The 23,870-nt window shown below is 36.3% G+C and overlaps 1 protein-coding gene across 5 annotated transcripts; it reads right to left on the bottom strand.

Annotated features, from left to right (window-relative positions):
- Positions 1–3,675: 3,675 nt before the first annotated feature.
- On the bottom strand, positions 3,676–21,485 carry LOC129267802 (caspase-9-like). 5 transcript variants are annotated; one of them, XM_064103746.1, is made up of 12 exons: positions 17,153–17,290; positions 15,561–15,680; positions 14,964–15,034; positions 14,188–14,548; positions 13,558–13,700; positions 13,360–13,384; positions 12,615–12,769; positions 12,054–12,227; positions 11,556–11,784; positions 10,617–10,817; positions 9,396–9,505; positions 3,676–8,993 (listed from the first exon to the last, which is right to left on the bottom strand). In XM_064103746.1, exons 1-12 carry the CDS (start codon positions 17,193–17,195, stop codon positions 8,844–8,846), a joined length of 1,782 nt encoding a protein of 593 aa, XP_063959816.1. In that variant the 5' UTR covers positions 17,196–17,290; the 3' UTR covers positions 3,676–8,843. The 5 variants fall into 5 exon arrangements, with proteins under 5 accessions (XP_063959816.1, XP_063959823.1, XP_063959828.1 ...); XM_064103753.1 differs by having other exon boundaries at positions 11,520–11,784; positions 12,615–12,703; XM_064103758.1 differs by having other exon boundaries at positions 11,520–11,784; positions 12,615–12,703; positions 14,212–14,548.
- Positions 21,486–23,870: the final 2,385 nt, after the last annotated feature.

The raw sequence follows: 23,870 nt of genomic DNA, 5'->3' as shown, positions 1-23,870 counted from the left end.
TCGATATAATAGCCTTATTATGTCGACATGGCGAGATACATTATCTCGCCAAGTCAACTTATAGAAATTTATGTTGACATGGCGAGATACGTTATCTTGCCAAGTTGACTTTTAAAACGTTATGTGTCAACATGGCGAGATATTTCATCTTGACAAGTATTTAAAACATTATATGTCGACATGGCGAGGTATAAAGTGTCCAAGGCCCGGCGAAAGTCCAAATATCTCACCAAGTTGACATATAACTTTTTATAAATCAAATGGGAAGATAACATATCTCGCCATGTCGACATATAACTTTTTACAAGTCGAGTTGGCGAGATAACGTATCTCGCCATGTCGACATATAACTTTTTATAAGTCGACTTTCGAGATAACGTATCTCGCCAAGTCGTCAAGTCGATGGCTCCGTAGTTATCCGATTTTGATCAAATTTCAGCATTTTGCTCCTTGAATTTTACTTTATTCATTGAGATATAAATATATTCAGCCCGAAGCGTCCCTTTAAACCAAATGCTAAATCACAACAGGCTTACATCATCACCGCCCACTATTATCATCAAGCTTTGAATGTATGTCGTGCACTAGTAGCTTTTATTGGTATATAATTTCACGTACAAATATTGGCAAGCACCACAGTCTGAAGGGGTCAATTTACAAATTTGTGAATTACAATATAATAACAAAGAAAATAATACTTAACATAATTACAGTATTTTACGGAGCCTTTAAAGTGCCATCGACTTGACGACTTGGCGAGATACTTTATCTCGTCATGTCGACATAATAAGGTTATTATGTCGATATGGCGAGATACGTTATCTCGCCAAGTCGATTTATAAAAGGTTATATGTCAACTTGGCGAGATATTTTATCTTGTCAAGTCGACTTGTAAAAAGTTATATGTCAACTTGGCGAGATATTTTATCTTGCCAAGTCGACTTATAAAAAGTTATATGTCAACTTGGCGAGATATTTGGAATCTCTCCGGGCCTTGGACACTTTATATCTTGCCATGTCGACATATAATGTTTTATAAGTCGACTTGGCAAGATAAAATATCTCGCCATGTTGACATATAACGTTTTATAAGTCAACTTGGCAAGATACCGTATCTCGCCATGTTGACATATAACTTTTTATAAGTCGAATTGGCGAGATAACGTATCTCGCCATGTCGACATATAACTTTTTATAAGTCGACTTGGCGAGATAACGTATCTCACCATATCGACATAATAAAGCCAGTAAAGAAGACTACTGAGAAAAAAGAGAAGAAAAAGACACCAAAGAAGAAAGTCCCTGCCAAGAAATCGACACCCAAGAAGGCGACCAAGAAGGCGGTAGCCAAGAAGCCAAAGGCTTCGAACCCAAGAATAATAAGGTTATTATGTCGACATGGCAAGATAAAGTATCTCGCCAAGTCGTCAAGTCGATGGCACTTTAAAGCCCCCGTAGATAACAAAGTTTAAGATTTGCATTATTCCTGTGAAACAGTTCTTGGCATGTCTTTAGGAATATTCATTAGGTGTGCTGATGATGTCATATCCACACTTGTGCTTTTGTATTTTATTATATGAAATTAGGTTTATTAAAAGAATTTCTACCAAGAACTAAAACAATTGAATTGACAACTGATTAAGTGCATTAGTTATTTCTTGCTGCAACTTCGGATAAATAATAATAATTTCTTGCTGCAATTGCAGCAATTTCTTGCTGTAACATCAAAATGGAGACACATTTATGAAAAATGAAACAATTATGATTTCATGTAATAACATAAGCAAAAAGAAAGTACGAATGTGACATCATCAGCCTACCTAATGAATATTCATGTAGACATACCTAGAATTGTTTCACCAGAATAATGCAAATCTTTTAAATCAATAACTTCGTTATTAGTTATCCGATTTTGATGAAATTTCCAGGATTTTGCTCAGTTAGATATACATATCTTCAGCCAGGAGTATCCCTTTAAAAAACTACACGTAAACATGAAAAGTACACCGGAGGGATCGGGGCGCTATAGGTAGATGCGTTTCAAAACGCTGATTCTATCTTCGCAATTTTATGGAAGTAAAGTATAAACAAAACCTTATAGAGAACCAAAAATGGCGCTTGAAAATAAACAGCTCTCCTGGCATTTCAATTTGGAATGCAATGCCAGCTGGTCGTAGAATGAAGATGCGTTGGGTACATAATATATGTTGGACAGCTGGGACTGTTTTTAATATGCCATACAAAATATCGTTGTCATTGTTGAAGGTTTGCCAGAAATCCATCAAAGAATAAATCAGAATTTTAATTTTAAGACGTCAAATACGGCTGTCCCCGTAATTGTGCCTAATTATATTAAAATTCTTTCATTATTTTTCAAGGTTATAGTTTTGATTATAGTTCTTTATTATAGTTTTGCTGTAAAAGTGGTTTTGAAATAATATGTTTGAAAATCCATGACTGCACAATGTATTTTTGGTGGATAATAAAATTTCATATGAAATCTATAGGCATATTCCATGACCGGTGGACCTGATGGGGTACTGCATTCATGTAATGTCACATTAAATCCTGAAAAATTCATAATTGTTCTTTGATCGCAATACCTCAAAACTGCAATATCATTTAAAGTACATTGCGAAAACCTGCTAGAATGATGAATCTTCCCCTGTATGTCAAAAGATAGATTGTTGAAATGTAAAAATATTTCAATCCCATCTATATACAGAATGATACGCATACCTTATAGCAAAATTTGGCCAGAGGGGTATCAATACTGCATGATAAAATAATACGCCAAACAGGGTAGCAGCAACTCCCATTGACATATCATACGGACTAACGGACGCTCTACCAACTGAGCCAACACCAGTCGGACGGCAGGTCCCAAGAAAGTGGCGTCTTTCATCCAAGTGATATTCATGACTTGAGATGTTTTGCATATTTAATGAGCTTGATGCGGATCAAAACACCTCATTTCATTCGGTCATTGCTGCTCTAATTGCGCATCGAATTTTATGATTTTGGCATCATTGTAAAGACGAAGAATCGTTTTTCAGGTCATGTGTTTGAATTTATTCAAGATTTTGTAATATAAGTTAAAATTTTGATCTAAAATATGCTACAAAATAATTATTTCCACACGACAAAAGATGCTATTTTCACACTTTATTTGGTTGAGCCCAAATGATTTTTAAATCATGATGAAGCTGAATATGTATGCTTTAAAATGGTATAGGTTTCAAAATAAGAATTGGTTTAATCGGGTCAAGATCACACTTTTCATTGGCCAAGTACATAAAGCAGCTTGAAAACAAGAATAATGCACTCTGATTGGTCAAAGAGACCACACACTGGCAAATTCCAACGGTTCCAGTGCATGGGTTCATGGGAAGGTCACACTTCCCATGTGGTAATCTCCTCAAATTACCCGCGCCTGTTGTTCTGTGAACCTTATCCAGCCATTCAGAACTCTGGATTTCATGCAAGTACAAAATTTCATAAATCTCGTCTTGTACCTTGGTGGGAAAAGTGTGATCTTGACCCGATTAAAAGGTGCCGCATATCAAGAGTGGCATTGTGAGAAAGTACAGAAATTCAGCTTTATGGTGATATACATATCATTGAGGCTCAAAAAAAAGTTTTGCACAATTTGCAAAAGAAAACAGAGGAAGAAAATTCAGTTTTGAGGCACATTTTCAGGCCAGAAATGTATTTATTTAATAAAATATTATATACAAAATAAATGACCAATATGAAAGAATAACATTTACTCTATCTGATGGTGCAATAATATTTCATTTAACTTGAGGTTAAAACAGGTAAATTCTTAGAGAAAGAAAATCTCACGAATCACGAGATTTTGCAAGGAGGAGGATTCAGCCACGAGATGATTTGGATGAATCTGGCCTTTTTGCTCATTAGCATAGGGACCTGCGGTCTGACTGACACACCGCTCGTAATCAATGAAATATTGGGTGTTTTCGAAAAGTGTGAGGAGTTAGTCCCTCCCATTCCCCGGTCACGAAATTATTTTTCCCACCGCAGTTCTGGAACAAAATATGAATATTCATGACTTGCGTCTTCAGAATTGGAGTACGCATGCGCATGGATCCATTCACTCTGTGGTCGTATACGCGTACGTTACGTTATAGCGTTCACGTAGGTTAATTACCCAGGTAACAAGCCAACGTTGGCTCTACGTTGGAAACTTGAAAGTCGTTGGACGTTGGAAAAACTTGATGGATTTACGTTGAATCGACGCTGGAAACTAGTTTGATGGAAAGTTGTTGAACAGCCAGCAAAGGCACAACGTTGGCAACGTTGGAAACTAGTTTGATGGAAAGTTGTTGAACAACCGACAATAGCACAACGTTGACAAAGTTGAAAACTTGTTTGTTGGAGATTTGTTGGACGGTCGACAATGGCACAACGTTGAAAACTAGTAAGTTGGAGATTAGATGGATAGTCGACAATGACACAACGATGGAAACTAGTGTGTTGGAGATTTGTTGGACAATTGACAATGGCACAACGATGAAAACATGTTTAATTGGATAGTTGCTGAACAGCCAACAATTACACAAGGTTGGCAACGTTGGAAACTAGTTCGATGGAAAGTTGTTGAACAACCAACAATGGCACAACGTTGACAAAGCTGGAAACTAGTTCGATGGAAAGTTGTTTAACAACTGACACTGGCACAACGTTGGAAACTGGTAGGTTGGAGATCAGTTGGATAGTCAACGATGACACAATGTTGGCAAGGTTGGAACGTAGTTCGATGGAAAGTTGTTGATCAACCGACAATGGCACAACGTTGACAAAGTTGGAAACTGGTTTGATGGAGATTTGTTGGATAGTCGACGATGGCACAACGTTGGAAACTAGTGTGTTGGAGATTTGTTGGACGGTCGACAATGGCACAACGTTGGAAAATGGTAGGTTGGAGATTAGTTGGATAGTCGACAATGACACAACGTTGACAAAGCTGGAAACTAGTTACATGGAAAGTTGTTGAACAACTGACACTGACACAACGTTGGAAACTGGTAGGTTGGAGATCAGTTGGATAGTCGACGATGACATAACGTTGGCAACGTTGGAAACTAGTTCGATGGAAAGTTGTTGACAGTGGCACAACATAGGAAACAAACGTTAGTGTGTTGGAGATTTGTTGGACAGCCAACAATGTCACAACGTTGGAAACATGTTTGATTGGATAGTTGTTGAACAGCCAACAAAGGCACAGCGTTGACTACGTTGGAATCTAGTTCGATGGAGAGTTGCTGAAAAACCGACAACGGGAAAACGTTGGAAACTATTTTGTTGGAGATTTGTTGGACAGTCGACAATGGCACAACGTTGACATAGTTGGAAACTAGTTTGATGGAGAGTTGTTGAACAACGGACAATGTCACAACGTGGACAACGTTGGAAACTAGTTTATTGGAGATTTGTTGGACAGTCGATAATGGCACAACGTGGGAAACATGTTTGATTTGATAGTTACTGAACAGCCGACAATGGCACAATGTTGACAATGTTGGAAAGTAGTTTGATGGAGATTCGTTGAACAACCGACAATGGTACAACGTTGACAACATTGGAAACTAGTTTATTGGAGAGTTGTTGACAGTTAACATTGACACAATGTTGGAAACTATAGTTTGGTGGATATTTGTTTGACAGTCAACTAATATCCCGGCATAATATACACAGTGTTGAGAACGTTAGAAACTGGTTCATTGGAGAGTTGATATACAGACGACAACTACTCACATTATTTCCAATGGGTCCGGGGGGTGATCAAGTACGCATACATTCGTAATTCCGAAGCTTCGTTATTCCGAAGGTTCGGATATTCCGAAGGTTCATTATTCCGAAGGTTCGTATTTCCGAAGGTTCGTAATTCCGAAGGTTCGTAAGTCCGAAAACGAAATGAGGTTCGTAATTCCGAAGGTTCGTTAGTCCGAAAACAAAGTGAGGTTCGTAATTCCGAAGGTTCGTTAATCCGAAAACGAAATGAGGTTCGTAATTCCGAAGGTTCGTCAGTCCGAAAACGTGATGCTAACGAACCTTATTTCGTTTTCGGACTAACGAACCTTCGGAACAACGAACCCTATTCCATTTTTGGATTAACGAACCTTCGGAACAACGAACCTTATTTCGTTTTCGGACTAACGAACCTTCGGAACATCGAACCTTATTTCGTTTTCGGATTATCGAACCTTCGGAATGACTCCCAAATGTTCGGATTAACGAACCCTTTTACGTTTTCGGATTAACGAACATCGAGGTATAGGCAGTTTACGTGTTTCGGAATTACAAACCTTCGGAATAAAGAACCTTCGGAATTACGAAGTGTAACCGATCAAGTAAGTTTGCTTGTCTATCCATGTCACCCTTGTATCCTCCCAGCAATTAGGGGAAAAGAAATCGAGAGAGAAGGAAAATAATGGGAAGGGAAAGAGGAATTAAACGGGGAAAACAAAAATAAAGACGGAATAGAATAGATCAAGAGGCTGCACCGGGGGCTGCAAATGAGTCGATTAATATAGAAAATAAAGGAGAAAAACAAGAAAACAAATGCAGTTCAAGACCAGAATTTCCAGAAACGCCCTCGTCCTTTGCAGCTGGCTATAAGGCCATTCACAGTAAGTACGAGATATAGGCCTACCGTCACCTAGCTAGAAGAAATTGAAGAAGGAAATACAAGCATCAAATGTGCCTATTTAAAATACCATACTATTCTGATAATCAGATTTGTCGCGACGTCGGACTCCTTCTTCTGTGTAGTCTGCTTCCTTCAATTTTGAACTTGAAGAATCTGGCAGAATTTGAACTGGATATAGACAATTAAATTCCCGAATATCTAGTAATCTGGCACAGTACTTATAAGCTGCATATTTAGGACCTACAAACTACAGTGAAATATTCTTTGCACTTGCAGATAGTCGGTAACTGCAACTGTTGATCTCCTCCGAAAGATCCCGGAGTCAGCTTCTGTGTGCATAACGCTAGTATTTTCGTGTAAGTACTGAACACCGGTCACTGCATGCACAGCCTCCTTCTTCAATCCTTCCAGTATTTATTACCACTACCAGAGAACACGCGTGATGATTACCGTTGCATATTTGATGAATATCATACTTTCACATGCACAGGTTGAGACTCTCTAGTCTCTACTCTAGATCAAGATCTAGTAGTTCATCTATTTTCAGGAACGAGTATGCGATACCAAGGGCAAGGCAACAGTCATTGGGTGATTTCAATTAAAGTACAGTGTTGAAATCTGGTGTTGGTGTTGTGACAACACCGTACTTGAAATCAGGCTGGTGTTGGGATTGACCTCGGAAAATATGGTGTATTTCCGGCAGTTTGTGTTGAAGGCTGGTGTTGATTGTCATCTGCTGAACCCAACACTGCGGCTGCATGGTGCATGGTGTTGACGATCTACGTGCAATTTCCCCATTCAGCAACACCAACCCCCTGCAGGGATTGGGAGAATCGTACGTGATTTAAAGTTCGGTGTTGGTGTTGATGAACTGTAGCTCACGGACAGGGGGCGAACACTACGAACCATCCCCATAAATTATCTTTTACATTTAAGATGAGATCAAATCATTAGAGTTTTAATACATTTTAATGAAAAATAATATTACGCTCGGTGTTGGAGCTCAGTTCAGCAGCCCTTTCACGCTCTCAACACCGAACACCGTACTTGAAATCACCCAATGACTTGCTTCCTGGCATTCATGCCTTATTAATTATACGCTGCCTTGAATTGACCTGGTTGGTCCTGCCTGGCCATGTTTTGTTAATTATGGCCATACGTTGGAATATTGTTGGAGCAACGTTGTTACAATGTTGGAGCAATGTTGCCAGACAACGTTGGAGCATTGTTGCTGGACAGCGTTGAACCAACGTTGTAAACATAGTTGGACTGACGATGTATGCGCGTGCACTTCCATCGCTGCTGTTATTGATGACTCAGCCGACATGAGACCAACGTTGGAGCATCGATGGTGGTGGACAACGTTGAACTGACGTAGGAAATGTTGTTGGTCTGACGATGAATGGACGTGCACTTCTATCGATGATGCAATGTTGCTTACCAACGTTGTAGCAACGTTGTATTTGACTATTTAGCCAACATTGGTTTAACGTTGCCAGACAACGTTGGAACATTGTTGCTGGACAAGGGTGAACTGACGTTGGAAATGTTGTTGGTCTGACGATGTATGCGCGTGCATTTCTATCGATGATGCAACGTTTGCCTGCCAACGTTGAGGCAACGTTGGGAAAAATTTCCCAACGTTGATCCAACGTTTTTCCAACGCTGTATTGTTACCTGGGTAACCAGTTCGAAGTAAACCATGGCATTAGTCGGCTACTAGTATTAGGCATTAGACAGGTCCAGAATTGAGGTAAAGTTAATGCGCTTGCCGAAGCTAGCCCTAGCCTAGCATTTTGTCTTGTCATTAATGGCAGCTAGTTTAATAATGTTTAAGAATTGGATCTAGATACAAATAGATCTAAGCCTAAAAGGCCTATGTAACTATATGTAATGGTACCGGTAATTTTAGGGTGCTGATCAAGGCACTGACAATTAATTCACGCGCATGCGTACTCTTATTCCAAAGACGCAAGTCATGAATATTCATATTTTGTTCCAGAACTGCGGTGGGAAAAATAATTTCGCTCCCCGGTCCTTCTGGAGTCTTATAAGGTTATTATTTCTAAGATTTTACAGAAAATTAAGAGAGGCTGTTTGCGTTCCAATTGATTAGTTTACACTGTAAGGCACTAATACATTTTGCATAAACTTCTTAACTTATTAAGTTTCATGCAGACTCCGATGTCGGATATTTAGGAGCGAAATAAATTTTCCTTCGTACTCCCTGTTTCCGGATATCTGGTGTCTGTAGCATGGTGACTTCTTGACCCGTCCTCAGTTTCATTCTACCCCATAATCTGGTTACTCGCCTCGTAACCTAAAATTTAAAAATAACACGAAAGCACCTTTGTTAATTATAGATGTCAACGTGATGAATATTTTATAAATCTGCTCAAAACATTTCTATTTTTATGTACTTTGTATATTATTGTTCATTTGGATATGAAAAGAATTTCTAAATATCTCTCTGTCTATCTATCTGTCCTTCCATCCATCCATATATCCTTCCATCCATCTATACCTCTGTTAAATATGTGATATAGTAAATCACATATTTCATAGATATATACATACATATGAAAGCATGAATTAAAAAAAATAGTAAAGTAAACTGAGGAATTAATAAATAAATGAACCCCCAGAGAAATAGATATCATAATAAATCAATATATTAGCATTTAATCAATCAGTTGATACCGTCAATTTGGTATTTACTTACACTTTCCATCATAGTATCAAGATCATCAATATGAGCCCCTGCAATGAATTCCTCACATGTAGCTTGTACAAACCACGAACCCTTCACCGTGTCTCGAACTGAGAAGTAACCTAAAACAAACATTTTCATTACGATTTGGTTTCCTTCAATAGAAACCGCTGTGTACTCAAATAAGTGGAATGAATGATTTAAACGCAACACTCACTAAACAATTCAATTAAAATTATACTTTGTGAGTTGAAAATAGTTGGCTTTTTTTCTTCTTTTCTTGAAGGAAATAACAAAAAAATTAATTAGGTTACACAGTTTTCTCACTTGATTACGATTTATTTAATGTGTAATTTTCATTGACATCATTATTGTTAACATTATCACTTATTATCATTACTATTTTCAGATCTTTGTTGTTTTTACTATAATTATCATTCTTTCGAATTGGCAACATTTTGTCTGCTGCGTTACTCCTTACGATTCTTTCTTGATCTTTTTTAAACAGAATATGACCCCAAACACAATTACCGCCGGCAACAGTAAACTCTTGACACTACAACCGCCCGCCCCCCTGGCGAAAGACATTTCTTTTTTATCGTTTTTAATGGTAACTGATGGTAAATCATATCCTTCGTGTTTAGGTTCGTACACCTTTTGTACTAATAGCTGCGACTACTCAAATTCGTGCGGAAATTTTGAACATGTTTAAAATTTCCCGACGAAATGAAAAATCGTTGGTTACCTGTTTTAATTCGCATCTCTTATTTAGTCTGCGGTAATCGTTCGTTTAGCATGTTTATCGTTCGTGTGTTATTGTCGCGCATAGTCCCTCATCGCACTTTTGCCATAGTGGACCGATCTCGAAAGAACCCTTAACGAAGCAACACGATGACACAAACGTACAAGAAGGCCCGATCTATTCCCTCGTCTTCGTTTCTAATCGCACGTCATATCAAACCATGTTCACTGTTCGTTCGTCTTATTGGGTTATACCAACCCTTCGCAAGCCTTCGGCTGCAATTTACTCAAAGAGGTAAACCGAAAAATCGATATCCTTCGCATGTCATATTTCATCCTTCGTTTACCGTTCGTTGATAGAATTTGATAACAGTTACTGATCGCATGATTTGACGGAAGTTTTATTCGCGTGCATTTCGTGCATTTTTTCCCATTCGTCACCCTTCGTCCGCCTACATTCGGTCAGGTGTGAGGGGGGCTTTTAATACGCACCGTATGATGTTGCATACGCTACATAGATATCCGTGTTGTCGGGTAGAGAGTCTACTTCCAGAGAGTGATCAGGGATGGTTTTGCTCGATGGATAAACGCCATCATCCGTTGCTACACCTCTTCTACGGAGATAATCTTCCGGTTCTTCTCGATAGTCGAATAAAACTGAGTCACCATCGACGGCACTCTGCTGCAGATTTTCTGTGATTTCAATAAAAGAAGGAAATATTTACCAATGGGAGATGAACACTTGCCCTCAGCAGCACCAAGAGGGATAGGATTGGGTGGGGGAACATGGAGGGGACCCCCCCCCCCTCTCTCTCTTTAAATGCCTCTGGTGCTCCACTGACACTTGCAAAATCAGTATAAAGCACTTATGACGATTGAAAAGTATTAATGATTTACTGTTTAAAGAAACGAAAATAAATATAAACAAATAAATTGACAAATTAATATATACATTACCCAGGAAATGAATCTATTGATGATTATATGAAGTAAATGAATGAATATGTGAGCCACGTATTAAGAGTAACACTTTCAAAATAGTTTAAGGTACCGTATAGGGGATTTCTTATGCATTCTCTTTAAGGGAAGTTAACTGCTCAAAATAGATGAAAGCGCACATAGATTATATAGTCTGAATAAATGTTAGTATTGTAGCGGGACATCTTTGCGAGACGGCTGGTGGCCGCCCACGTCTTGCACTGCCCCCCCCCCCCCCGGGGGTCCATCGAAGGCGAAGGGTAGGCTACAAAACGGAGTTTTAATGTACATGCACGAAACTAACTTTGTTTGTAAGGTTTTGATTTCATCGGAGTTTTTCCCTGCAAATTTCAGTGAAATGCTATCCCCTCCGTGAACTTTTTGTGTGAGTGACTGGCATTTACATAATATACTAACTCTTTTCAATGATGACTGTACAAGTCGTACACTTACGTCCGCGGCAAGCCTGAATGAAAACAATCTTCGGCTTCTCCACGAGCGCGTGGCAGTTCTTTCCGGATAGTCGGCCGATGATTTCTTCAATTGATATTTCAAGCTCGTCAGTACCCAGAATTCCACGGGGAGTCCCATGGCTCATCAGAAACAAAACCAGAGAACTGTGAATTTTGGCCCCTTCTTGATTGATTCGCCTTACTAAAGAATCTAAGTTGTGGCGTATTTTCTGGAAGACAAAGTTAATTCATTTGATGTATGACTTTACAAATATTGGTTTGTTTTCTTTTAAAGATGGAATCATTTAGGCTATTCATAACGCATGCAAGCAATTACTTTTTACTTCATTTATTTAATCACAAAGTGTCTATATTATTTATTCATTCATTCTCTTATCGTTTATCTATTCAATTTATTTAATTTCTAATAAATCTCGGTTTATTTATTGTTTTTAAAAGAAGCTTTGAGGTGGGGAAACTGTTGGGATTCATATCTTACTTCAGCCGTAGAATTCTCATCGATGATAGTCTCATATCCAAGCTGGGTGAATAAATGTTGTACATTTTGGAGGTCGACCTCTGAACCTCTCCGTTCTCTGCCTGCAGAGAATAGACGATTGTTGAGAATGTATGCTACACCCTTTTGAGGCGATCGATACATCGAGTCATAGTTCTGTTGGTGAAGACAAAACAAATATATGTATTCCGAAAATATTCGAAAAATAACAAAATAATTTTGATAAAACCAATGACTTCGGTTTAAGAATGTAACATTATGTAATATATCTGGTGCTGCAATCTTGTGAAAGGTTATAAAATACAATAGGCATGATAGGCTAATTTACATGGAATTGAAAGTGAAGAACTTAAAACTTTTTGAAAATTTTAAAGTCAAATGCAAGATAGAGATTAACTCTTTAGCTCGGTGCGTCTAGTGATTGTTTCTTCACTTGACAGTCACATAATGATGCATGCTTGAAATTATATAGGCAACGGTTTTACATCCTCTCCCCCAAAAAGTCCGCAAATCGGCTATTCTTGTGAGGCTAATAATACATACCCTGACACTATTAAGCTGGTGAATGGTTGGCGTAGCTGGGCTAATTACAAGATGTTTATATAAACCATCCCCGTCTGGTTCAATGTCATCTGAAACAAAGAATGAGTTCAGAGTGATATGTTTGGAAACTATGAGAGCTCCAGTACTTGATCTATCTGCAACAGTCAGGGGGAAGAAATCAAGAAAATTGAAATGTACGAGAAAAAAAATGTACGTTTTTTTTTTTTTAAGGGGACGCATGTGAGCAAAACGTTAAGCTTTGCACCTTTAAAATATGCAACTCATAATTCTGAACCTTCCCGGTCTTGGATCACGGCACATTTTATAGGTGCTGCAAATTTCAGATCCGCCCCCCCCCCCCCAAAAAAAAAAAGAGTGGCATTGTAAAAAGTGCATATACAGGTTTGACCACCTTTTCTTAGCCAATACTCCAAATCAAATGCACATAATAATAATAAAACGGTGGTTTAATTTTTTCCTAGTCCTACTTTGTATTTTTCATTACTTTATAAAACTGTTCTTTAAATTCATTTAACCAGGGTTACGCGGAAGTAATAATCAGTTGCAAAAATGGCAATGACAAATCAAGTTTATTACCATAATTACTGCATGCACTTTTTTGTAATTACGAGAAAGGAGTTTTGAAGCTTTTTAGAAATGTTGTTTTAAGTACGTGATTGAGGGTAAATCTTCGTAAGAAAAAGATCGAGCCTAGGCTTCAAAACTTTCCTTTCTTAAAACTTACCCACTAGTAATCTCGCAACGGTAGTCTGAAAGAAAATCAAGAATGAAAGTAATATTACATCAATATTGAAAATTAATGATCAAAGGCCATCTGACAAATATGTAAAAAAAAAAAAACTTAACATTCTGTAAATTTACCATTTGTCAGAACTGATGTTAATATGATCAAGAATAATGAAAATCAACTAATTCTACTTACTTGTAAGAGGCGGTTTGATTTTCTCTTGAAAACATGAATTGCAGCTAAGAATAATAGGAGACATAAGACAATTCTGGAAAGGAGTACTTCCGGGTGTAGAAAAATGTCTTGTTTGAAATGTTTCAGGAACATCGACCATATACCTGGATATAAAAGAACGAAAAAGCACAAGAGATAGCGTGAATCAAGTCGAAATAATTCTCTTCATTTTTGTAGATTACATTGATATTTTACAACCAGAGCATTTAGAACTAACATAGAAATATTTGGACTTGACATGAATGGAAAGCTTTAGTTTTAGTACTCAGTCATTTTATGTGTGTATTTATTTGAATGCTGAAAAACAAGAAAATAATCAAACTTTTCTACATTCAAACACAGGGAATCACAACTTCCTTCACATGAGATGACGTAATAGAGTTGACGTTAATGATAATTGCCCTTGAATCACATTTTCGAGCATTTTTTTAAGTATTTATAAGGCAGAATATAGCTGGTATATATAGTGAAAAAATGTATAAAAATCATACATTTGTATTCTACTTTTCAAAATATTTGTCAACAATGTGTACTTGCTTTGGCTTCCGATATGGTATCATTTTAAGAACATTTAACATTCAGTGAATTTACCTGTTTGAAATAAGGCAACATTACCAGTTTCATCTTCATGAATCCCGGTATCCAGTGGTGGATCTTCAACATCATCAGGCGTTGACTCCGAATCATTAAGCGGAGCCCTAGCATCTTGTGGTGATTTCCCTTCCTCATTAGTTTCACCATGGTCCTCGAGCAACAGTCCCTTGCTCTCGAGTTCTTGAAATACTTTCTGCACAGCTTCCTTAATGACCTGGAGCTCACCTTTCCGATGTCGGACCTCGATCTCGACCCCACTTTTGAGGTCTGTCATCCGACAGTCATGCACCCACCCCTCTTTCAGGTTATGGAAACGGTAGCGAGTCTCATAGGCCAGTTCACGCCCCTCTATTGTCGTCTAAATCATAAAACAGTTTAATAAAAACTTAATTTATTTGAACATGTTGATCCAGGTAATCAGAGAAGGTGTAGTTGGGGGCCATGACAATTGTCATCCTCTTGACTGATAGAACCATTTCTGCTTATTCCACTTTAGGTATTTCTAATAACAGAAACGACATGCGATATATTCCTTGTGTTTGGGTCATGACAGATTTATCTGAGCAATTGGTATGTGATAAATGTACCAAATTAACCGAGAGAATTCAGTTCCAAGAAAGCCGTCAGATGTTATCAACTTTTCGCAATAAATTATACTTCTTATAACTTTCAGATCAATATCGGGATGATTGTGAAAAAGTGGATAGAGATTACTTTCACATTTTATTTTTACAACGAATTACATCATCAGTTCAAAAAATAGATAGTAATACCTTTCCTCGCTGTTTGCCAAAGTCCTTTACGACACCGACTATCTTTTTGAATGTATCCTCTTCGTCATTATCTTTTATAGTATCAAGAAAAATCATTCAGTTAAAGGCAGAATTTTAAAAAGAAGAAACTGCAAGTTCCTTTGAGAGAATTCTTACTAGCAAAACACTGAATATTTGCTTGAGATCATATTTTAAATAAAAACCCTTAGGCTTAAACTGTAACTTTTACATTTTGTTTTCAAAATGGTGTTTGTTCTAATGCCTGTGTTAGAAACGAGAACTATATAGTGTGAAAATGTTTTGATAATGCACATGAAAATAAAAAAAACCTTTTGAAATAAATTCTTAACATATTCTAAAAGTGTAGGAGAGTATCATTTTGAACGGGATGATTAACATCAATGGCGGTCTCAAACTCTTACATGCTTACTATTTATATGCAATTTACATAACATTTATTTTAGAAAGGCATAAACGGATATCCCATTAAATATCTTGTTATGATGAAAACGATGAACAACTTTAAATTTGTTTCCAAGCAGTATTATCTCTATAAGAAATCATAAAAAACCCTGAAAATAACGGTTTAGTACGTACCATTCCATATATCTTCATGATTGGATCGCCTTTCTTGGAATGAATTCGAAACTTTCTCGTTAAGATGTTTTATAAAGTCAGGATTGAGTCCTTGTGATGTAGTCAACGAGATACACAAAGCTGAAAAAATAACCCAAAAAGCATGCACATACTTTATTACACAAAATAACGTAAAAAGCATGCACATACTTCATTACACAAAATCATCCAGGTCTTGGAAAAGCACATCATAACAAATGAGTAATAATAAACACCGCTTTTATTTTGCGCCATTTATCTAGTAAACTATTCCGAGTACTCATAAAAAACATTGATATAAAAATGCAGAGTGTACCATCATTATCTACTAACAATCTCGTGAAAAGATTTAGGTGATGAAATGGAATCAAATAGGGAAAGCTAAAGCAATAGATTCATTGAGCTACATGTATATTATACTCTGCATGATATTTTCATTTTCCAATCACAATAATAATAATCAACCTAGAAATATCATGATCCACACAATTATTTTTTTAAGACAGACTGACCCTTTTCGTCTTTTAATTGCCAGTTCGCAGAGGGACAAATACGGCTTTATGAGATAACGTGGCAAAAAAGTTGGATCCTGGCGTGATATAAAAACATTCATAGGCTTGTTACAACCGATAATGCCGCAGCAACGCATAATGTCGCAGATTGCGACATTTATGCCAAGAGTGTCCAACGGATAATGTCGCAGTCAACGCATAATGTCGTCACTTTTCAAACGCATAACGTCACACATCGCAACGCATAATGTCACGTCGGTATTTGCTTCAATACTCGAGTTACAGATAAGATATAAAATGTGTTTTCACACAGTATTTTGTTCAAGTTCTTTCGTCTGAACGATTTTTAAAGTATGTGTGAGGGTGTGTTGGAATGTAGGCAGGGATTTCCTTAAATATAATATTTATATCTCCAGTTCTCCACACACACACACATACATACACATATATATGAATATATATGCAAGGGTTTGTATGTGTGTGGATATAGAACGACTTGAACATATTTAACTATTTCACAACATTTCTTTCACAATATATTTTGTTTAAACTTTTTTTTAAAATTCAATTGAGAAAAAGTGAGTACCCTAGTTCCAATTCTCATATGGGAATGCCGATTGTACATAATACATATTTCATTCTTTTTCCAGGTTTTTAATGGTGAAATAATCGTTTGTAATGCCAATATGATTAATTTTCTCAACCCGGGTCTATTAGTAATAATGATGAAATAATAATGGATGAAAACGTTTTCCCACCCTACCCCCTATTGTCGAAAACTAGATACGACCCTGGCAGTATTGCTTCTGCTGCTGGTACTATACTACTACTACTGAAAGGTACTACTACTACTAAAAGGTACTACTACCATGACTACCATAAGGTACTACTACCACGACTACTACTTCTATCAGTAATGATGATTATAACACTAATAATAAATAGACAATAGTAGAGTATACCTTTGTGAATTCGGGTCTATGAGTTGGACGCTCTTGGCACAATGTCGCAATCTGCGACATTATGCGTTGCTGCGACATTATCGGTAGTAACAATGCTTACCGCCAACACAGCAGTAGATGAAAAACTGCAAGGAATAGTCCATACTGCTGTCATAGAGCCTAGACCTACAGACAGGACTCACGATAAGAAGCAAGCAGTGATAATATACGTTATTCACGCTTTCTCGCCAGGATTCCTGCAGAAATCAAGCATGGAATATGTATTGAGTCTCCATAAATTACTTGTGTTAAAAATACAATTACTTTTCTTACAAAAGCTAAATCTTGGAATTGGTCTGAACGGCAAGCGCATCAGTATAGGTACACACAAGAAGATCTCGGTGCATAGTACACATTTTATTTTCGCCGAAAGTTCTGATATTAAGTTTTATTTTGAATTCATGGTAGAAAGGCTGGGTATATAGGCCTACAACAGCGATTAATTTATGTTGAACCTGCAGAATATAGGCCAATTAATATTGGATCGCTTTCTGAAAATGAAACTTGATAGAGGATGCGCAAGACCGCAGACTAGCTGCTAACAGTTTTGAAAGGGGAAGCCATTGAAGAGCACATCTAACCAACAACCACATTCAACCAAGATTTAACTCTCAAATTACATATCACAGTATCGTCTGCATTATATTTCAAGTTCATGTTCACGCTCACATGCAACCTCCCTCACACGCAGATCGAAACCTGATCGAAACACACACACACACCCTCCTTTTATCACCCATTCCCCACATACGCTCTCACACTCCATGCGGACCCTTCCTCATCGTGATAAAAACACATATTCTGCGCACCCTCACACATCCTAGCAATTCCACTTCCTCCCCGATTAACACACATATCAAACGCATACACATTTTCTCGCACGTATGCCATCTCACATCTGAATAAGCGCACATTATCTCATATCCTCATATACAATTGAACTCTTGATAAAAACCTACATATTTCATGCACCCATACACACATAAATTATGACAAGGCAGACTGTAAATTACTGGAGAAAGTTCCCACTCGGTCTGTCAATGATACCCTATATACTTGGAATAAACAAAAGACAATATTAGAGTGCACTTTCTCCCTCTCCCGTGAACGAAATGTATAAGAGAAGAAAACGAACTCCGCCCCTCTCGCTCTCTAAACAATAAATACAAACCAAAAGTTATGACGAAAATAAAAACATCAAAATGATTCATACGTCTCTTTGTATAAAGTTATTTATATGTTAAACATAAAGCATGGATTAAAACAAAAACATTGTAACATACCATAATTTAAATTTAAATTCATAAGTAGACATACAATAGATTATATTAAACAAGAAAAATAGTATTGGAAGACCATTTTATAGCATGTTTACAGAAGTGCTTGATAATTCATAAAAGCCTATTTTATGGGTGCAGAACATGTACTTCATTAAGCCCATAAGAGGTATATTTTATCTCATATAAAGAAAAGATTTAGAAAAGATGATCTCTTTGGTTAATAAAAGACACGAGGATATTCAACTTTTCTGTAAGTAATCATGGTCAAGTTAAAAAAAGGTTTAACATACAAACTTCGCCTCCTCAACGAACATGTAAAATCATCGTAATGGTATATATTTGGGATTCAATGGAGAGGTTTTTATTATAAAAAAACAATTGAAATTTTAAAAAGTGGAATTTCACATAATAATAGTGAGCTTTATTTCGCGTTATTGACCTCCGGATTTGCTTCTCACCCGACATGTCTGTGCATATAACTTGTGAAAAACAAAGGCCCGTATTCTGAAGTCGGGTTTAACTTAAACTCAGGTTTAAAGTTGTAGTTTAAAGGGGATGGTCTGGGCTGAAAGTATTTATAGCTTAATTTTGATCAAAATTTGATCAAAATGATTGATTTTTAATAAAGTGCAGCTTAAAATAAACTTTATTTTTTATTTTTGAGTTGATTAACTTCTTTTGAAGATTTGTATTCTCGAAGTTTATGCACCATTCTTGTCAAATGAGGGCGCTGCTGACTCCAAATAGATATGGTTTTGCCAATTAAAAAATATTCTCCTACTTAGTCACATATCCTGAAAGTTTGATAAAGTCTGATGCGATATCGACAGAGTAAAGATGATTTAAACTTATTGGGTGAATTCGTGAGGTATAGAGATGCATAATTCTCTTGATTGCGCAACATTTCATATCATTCAAATACGGCGAATTTGAAGTCCCGTAGGAAATGATAAGCACATTAACCTATATTATTTTTTTGCATTTTCATAATACATACATACCAAAGTATTAACTCTCTGCAAAATTTGGTGAAAATGACATGGACTTCATTTTAACCTGTGGAACGTCCTTAAATGTCACAAGTTCCTCATTTTACACGTTTTATGTTTAACTTTGATCGCAGTCTCTTTGAAATGTCAATATTTACTGCTCTAATCTCGATATTGGATAGGGCTTAAACAGTTTTATGAGAGTCAGAATAGTTAAAGGTCAAGTCAAGTCCACCCCAACAAAAATTTGACTTGAAATAAAAGGAGAAAAATCCAACAAGCATAACTCTGAAAATTTCATCAAAATCGGAAAATTATGACATTTTTAAGTTTTGCTTATTTTTCATTATGACATTTTAAAGTTTTGCTTATTTTTCACAAAACAGTTATATGCGCCACTCAGTAATATGCAATTGAGAGAGTCGATGATGTCCCTCACTCAATATTTATTTTGTTTTTTATTGCTTCAATTATACAATTTTACAGATTTTAACAATTAGGACCAACTTGACTTAACCGTAAACTGTTAAAATAATGGTATTTCCATATGTTCCATATATTCCTCCCATATATGGATGGAAGGAATATAATTTGTTTTACATGACAATGACGAGAAAATTCGAATTTTCATATTTCCTATAATAAAATACAAAAGAATAAGTGAGTGGGTGACGTCATTAGTCTGCTCATTTGCATACCGACCAGGATGTGCATATAAATCTTTTGTGAAATTAAGCGAAACTTTGAAATGTCATAACTTTCTTATTTTCCATCCGATTTTGATGAAATTGTGAATGTTATGCTTGTTGGATGTTTCTTCTTTTATTCAAATAAACCTTTTGTTGGGGTTGACTTGGCTACAGGATACAACATCCTCGAAAAATATCAAATCCTGGCCTACAAGGGCATGTGACTGCGGTGGGAGTAGTCAATGAACTCCATGTGTCTGATCATTCAATTATATTGTTCAATAACGAGGGTCCGGATGTTTTTCTCCTTATGACGGACTTTCTTTGGCGTACTTTGCTTCATGAATACGGAAAGTTAAAGGAGAATGAAACTCTTGGAGCAAGTTAGCTTTTGTGAAAGCAGAAAAATCAAAGAATAAGATGAACAAAAGTTTGAGTAAAATAGGACTAGCAATAAAAGAGTTGTGAGCATTTGAATGTCGAGATTACTAATGCTATGGAGATCCTCCCATTGGCAATGCGACCAAGATCTGTGATGTCACACACGTACAACTCTCCCATTTGGACACTGAAAATATACCCCAAAACATCTCTTTTTGCTCATTCTAATCATATGACAAATGATTCATCAATGATATAATGTTGTGAAACCTCTGAACTTGTCCTCTCATAAAGAGAACACCTCACCTTGTGATAGACTCTATAAAAGTGAGAATATAAGTGAAATAAGTACTCAAGTAATGAGGGAGTTGTACGTGTGTGATATCACAGATCTTGGTCGCATTGCCGATGGGAGGATCTACATGGCACTAGTGATCTCAATATTCAAATTCTCATAACTTTCTTATTATTCATTCAATCTTCCTCAAACTTTCAACAATATGTTTCTTTGATTTTTCTCTTTGATATGGATTCAGCTGGTTTCAAGGGTTTCATTCTCCTTTAAGGAAATATATTGCTTCGAATCCAATCTATGACGTAATTTCGGTTGGTCCACATTTTGCTGCACTGAGCCATGGTGAGGTACAGCCTGGCAGGAATCTATTCCTTAAAAACGCTGACAGTAACAGTATACTATAGGCTGAAGCCAATCATGCTGCATCTATAATTGTGGAGCGCTCAGAGACTTCTAATAAAGAGGTTTTAAACCCGGTGGGTTTTAAAGCGTTATTATATTATAAGATGTTACAAGCCAAGAAGCGATTAGGTCATTCTGTTGTCTTTAAAGTTCATCCCTGATGAGATTGTCCCTTTTCAGCCGCTCCATGAGTTTGACTACAGCGTGTTCGATGGCTCCCTGTCTACTTTTGTAATGTTTGGCTTTTTCGCTGATTCCACTCAGTATATCCCAAGCGGTTCCGTCGTATACCCATGGCTCTTTAATGCTGTGGACACGCCCCTTCGCCTTGTATTTAATTACTCGACCTTGAATTTCAAACTGTAAAATAACATGAAGTTGAATACTAGATTTTAATTCGTCATGCGGACGAATTAGGTGGTCTGTCGTATAGATAGATAAACAGGAAAAAAATATTTAAACAGATATTAGATTGAAAAATAGATAGACAAACAGATTTACATAATCAAACAGATACATACAAGAAAGATAATTATATTAGATGGATGGAGTGATGGATGGAGAGATAAATTATAGGTGGTTATATTAATAAAACATAGACATATATAGATAGATATAGAGAGACAGACATATAGATAGAGAGACAGACATATAGATAGATAGAGAGACAGACTTATAGATAGAGAGATAGATTGATAGATATATAGATATATAGATAGATAGAGAGATGATTGGTGGTTATATTAATAAAACATATATAAACATATAGATAGAAAGAGAGACAGACAGATAGATAGATAGACAGATAGATAGACAGACATATATATAGATAGAGAGACAGACATATCATGAAGCTATTACGAGCTATCTCGTAATAGCTTCATGCTGCGTGGTCCTATCGCGTTATGTAAGCGGGCTCTAACTTTCGCCTGGCGGCTCGCCAATTGATGTTAGATATCGTTCCTTCGCCCGAAGGAAGCGATAACAAAGGATTAAGAGAGAAATTGGAAGATGGTTCTCCTTCTCGTGATAGCTTCATGGATAGATAGACAGATATATAGATAGACAAACATATAGATAGACAGAGAGACAGAAATATAGATAGATAGAGAGACAGACATATAGATAGATATATAGATAGATAGATAGATAGATAGATAGATAGATAGATAGATAGACATATAGATAGATACAGAGACAGACATATAGATTGATAGAGATCGAGACAGAGATAGATAGAGAGACAGACATATAGATGAATAGAGAGACAGACATATAGATAGATAGATAGATAGATAGACAGATAGATAGATAGATAGAGAGACAGACAGACAGATAGATAGATAGATATATAGATAGATAGATAGATAGAGACAGGCAGATGGATGGATAGATAGATAGACATATCTAAACAGATAGATACATATATATTAGACAGAGAGAGAGAGAGAGAGATAAACAGACAGATAGATATACAATGTAGGTAGATAGACAGACATATGGATAGATAGAGAGAGAGGGACGTATTCAAACAGAAAGATATATATTAGACAGAGAGATAGATATGTCATGTAGGTAGATAGACAGACAGATAAATAGATATGATATAAAAAAGTAATTATAATCTGTTTTATTTTGCAATATTTTAGCTATTATTTGTTAGAATTCTTATAATTGATCGTGGGCAAGATTACGAAAGACCATTAGTGCCACGGAGAAAAAAAAACACTATTTCTACTAATCTGTTATAACAGATTACGGTATTTCTACTAATCTGTTTAAACAGATTATAATCTGTTATAACAGATTACGGTATTTCTACTAATCTGTTATAACAGATTACGGTATTTCTACTAATCTGTTATAACAGATTACGGTATTTCTACTAATCTGTTTAAACAGATTATAATCTGTTATAACAGATTACGGTATTTCTACTAATCTGTTATAACAGATTACGGTATTTCTACTAATCTGTTATAACAGATTACGGTATTTCTACTAATCTGTTATAACAGATTACGGTATTTCTACTAATCTGTTTAAACAGATTATAATCTGTTATAACAGATTACGGTATTTCTACTAATATGTTACAACAGATTAGTAGAAATACCGTAATCTGTTATAACAGATTATAATCTGTTTAAACAGATTAGTAGAAATACCGTAATCTGTTATAACAGATTAGTAGAAATACCGTAATCTGTTATAACAGATTAGTAGAAATACCGTAATCTGTTATAACAGATTATAATCTGTTTAAACAGATTAGTAGAAATACCGTAATCTGTTATAACAGATTAGTAGAAATACCGTAATCTGTTATAACAGATTATAATCTGTTTAAACAGATTAGTAGAAATACCGTAATCTGTTGTAACAGATTAGTAGAAATACCGTAATCTGTTATAACAGATTATAATCTGTTTAAACAGATTAGTAGAAATACCGTAATCTGTTATAACAGATTAGTAGAAATACCGTAATCTGTTATAACAGATTATAATCTGTTTAAACAGATTAGAAGAAATACCGTAATCTGTTATAACAGATTAGTAGAAATAGTGTTTTTTTTTCTCCGTGGCACTAATGGTCTTTCGTACAAGATAGCTAAAAAAAAAAAAAAAAAAAAAAAAATCATGTTCACCCGCGGACTCGAACCCCTGCCTGCATGATGGAATGAGAAGTAAGTCTGACGCCTAACCGATTGAGCTAGAATATTTCCCATAGACTTAACACG

Source organism: Lytechinus pictus, chromosome 1, assembly GCF_037042905.1.
Source record: "Lytechinus pictus isolate F3 Inbred chromosome 1, Lp3.0, whole genome shotgun sequence".
In the NCBI taxonomy this organism is placed as follows: domain Eukaryota; kingdom Metazoa; phylum Echinodermata; class Echinoidea; order Temnopleuroida; family Toxopneustidae; genus Lytechinus; species Lytechinus pictus.
Note: the sequence above shows the minus strand (reverse complement) of the source record. Positions and strands in the feature narration are given on the sequence as shown.

Coding starts and splice junctions, on each gene's coding strand:
- LOC129267802 (XM_064103746.1), bottom strand. CDS start 17,195: ATGGACTATTCCTTGCAGTTTTTCATCTACTGCTGTGTTGGCG. Junction 15,681..17,152: donor CATCTACTGCTGTGTTGGCG/GTAAGCATTGTT, acceptor TTATTTTTTCAG/CTTTGTGTATCTCGTTGACT. Junction 10,818..11,555: donor CATTCAGGCTTGCCGCGGAC/GTAAGTGTACGA, acceptor TTGAAATCACAG/AAAATCTGCAGCAGAGTGCC.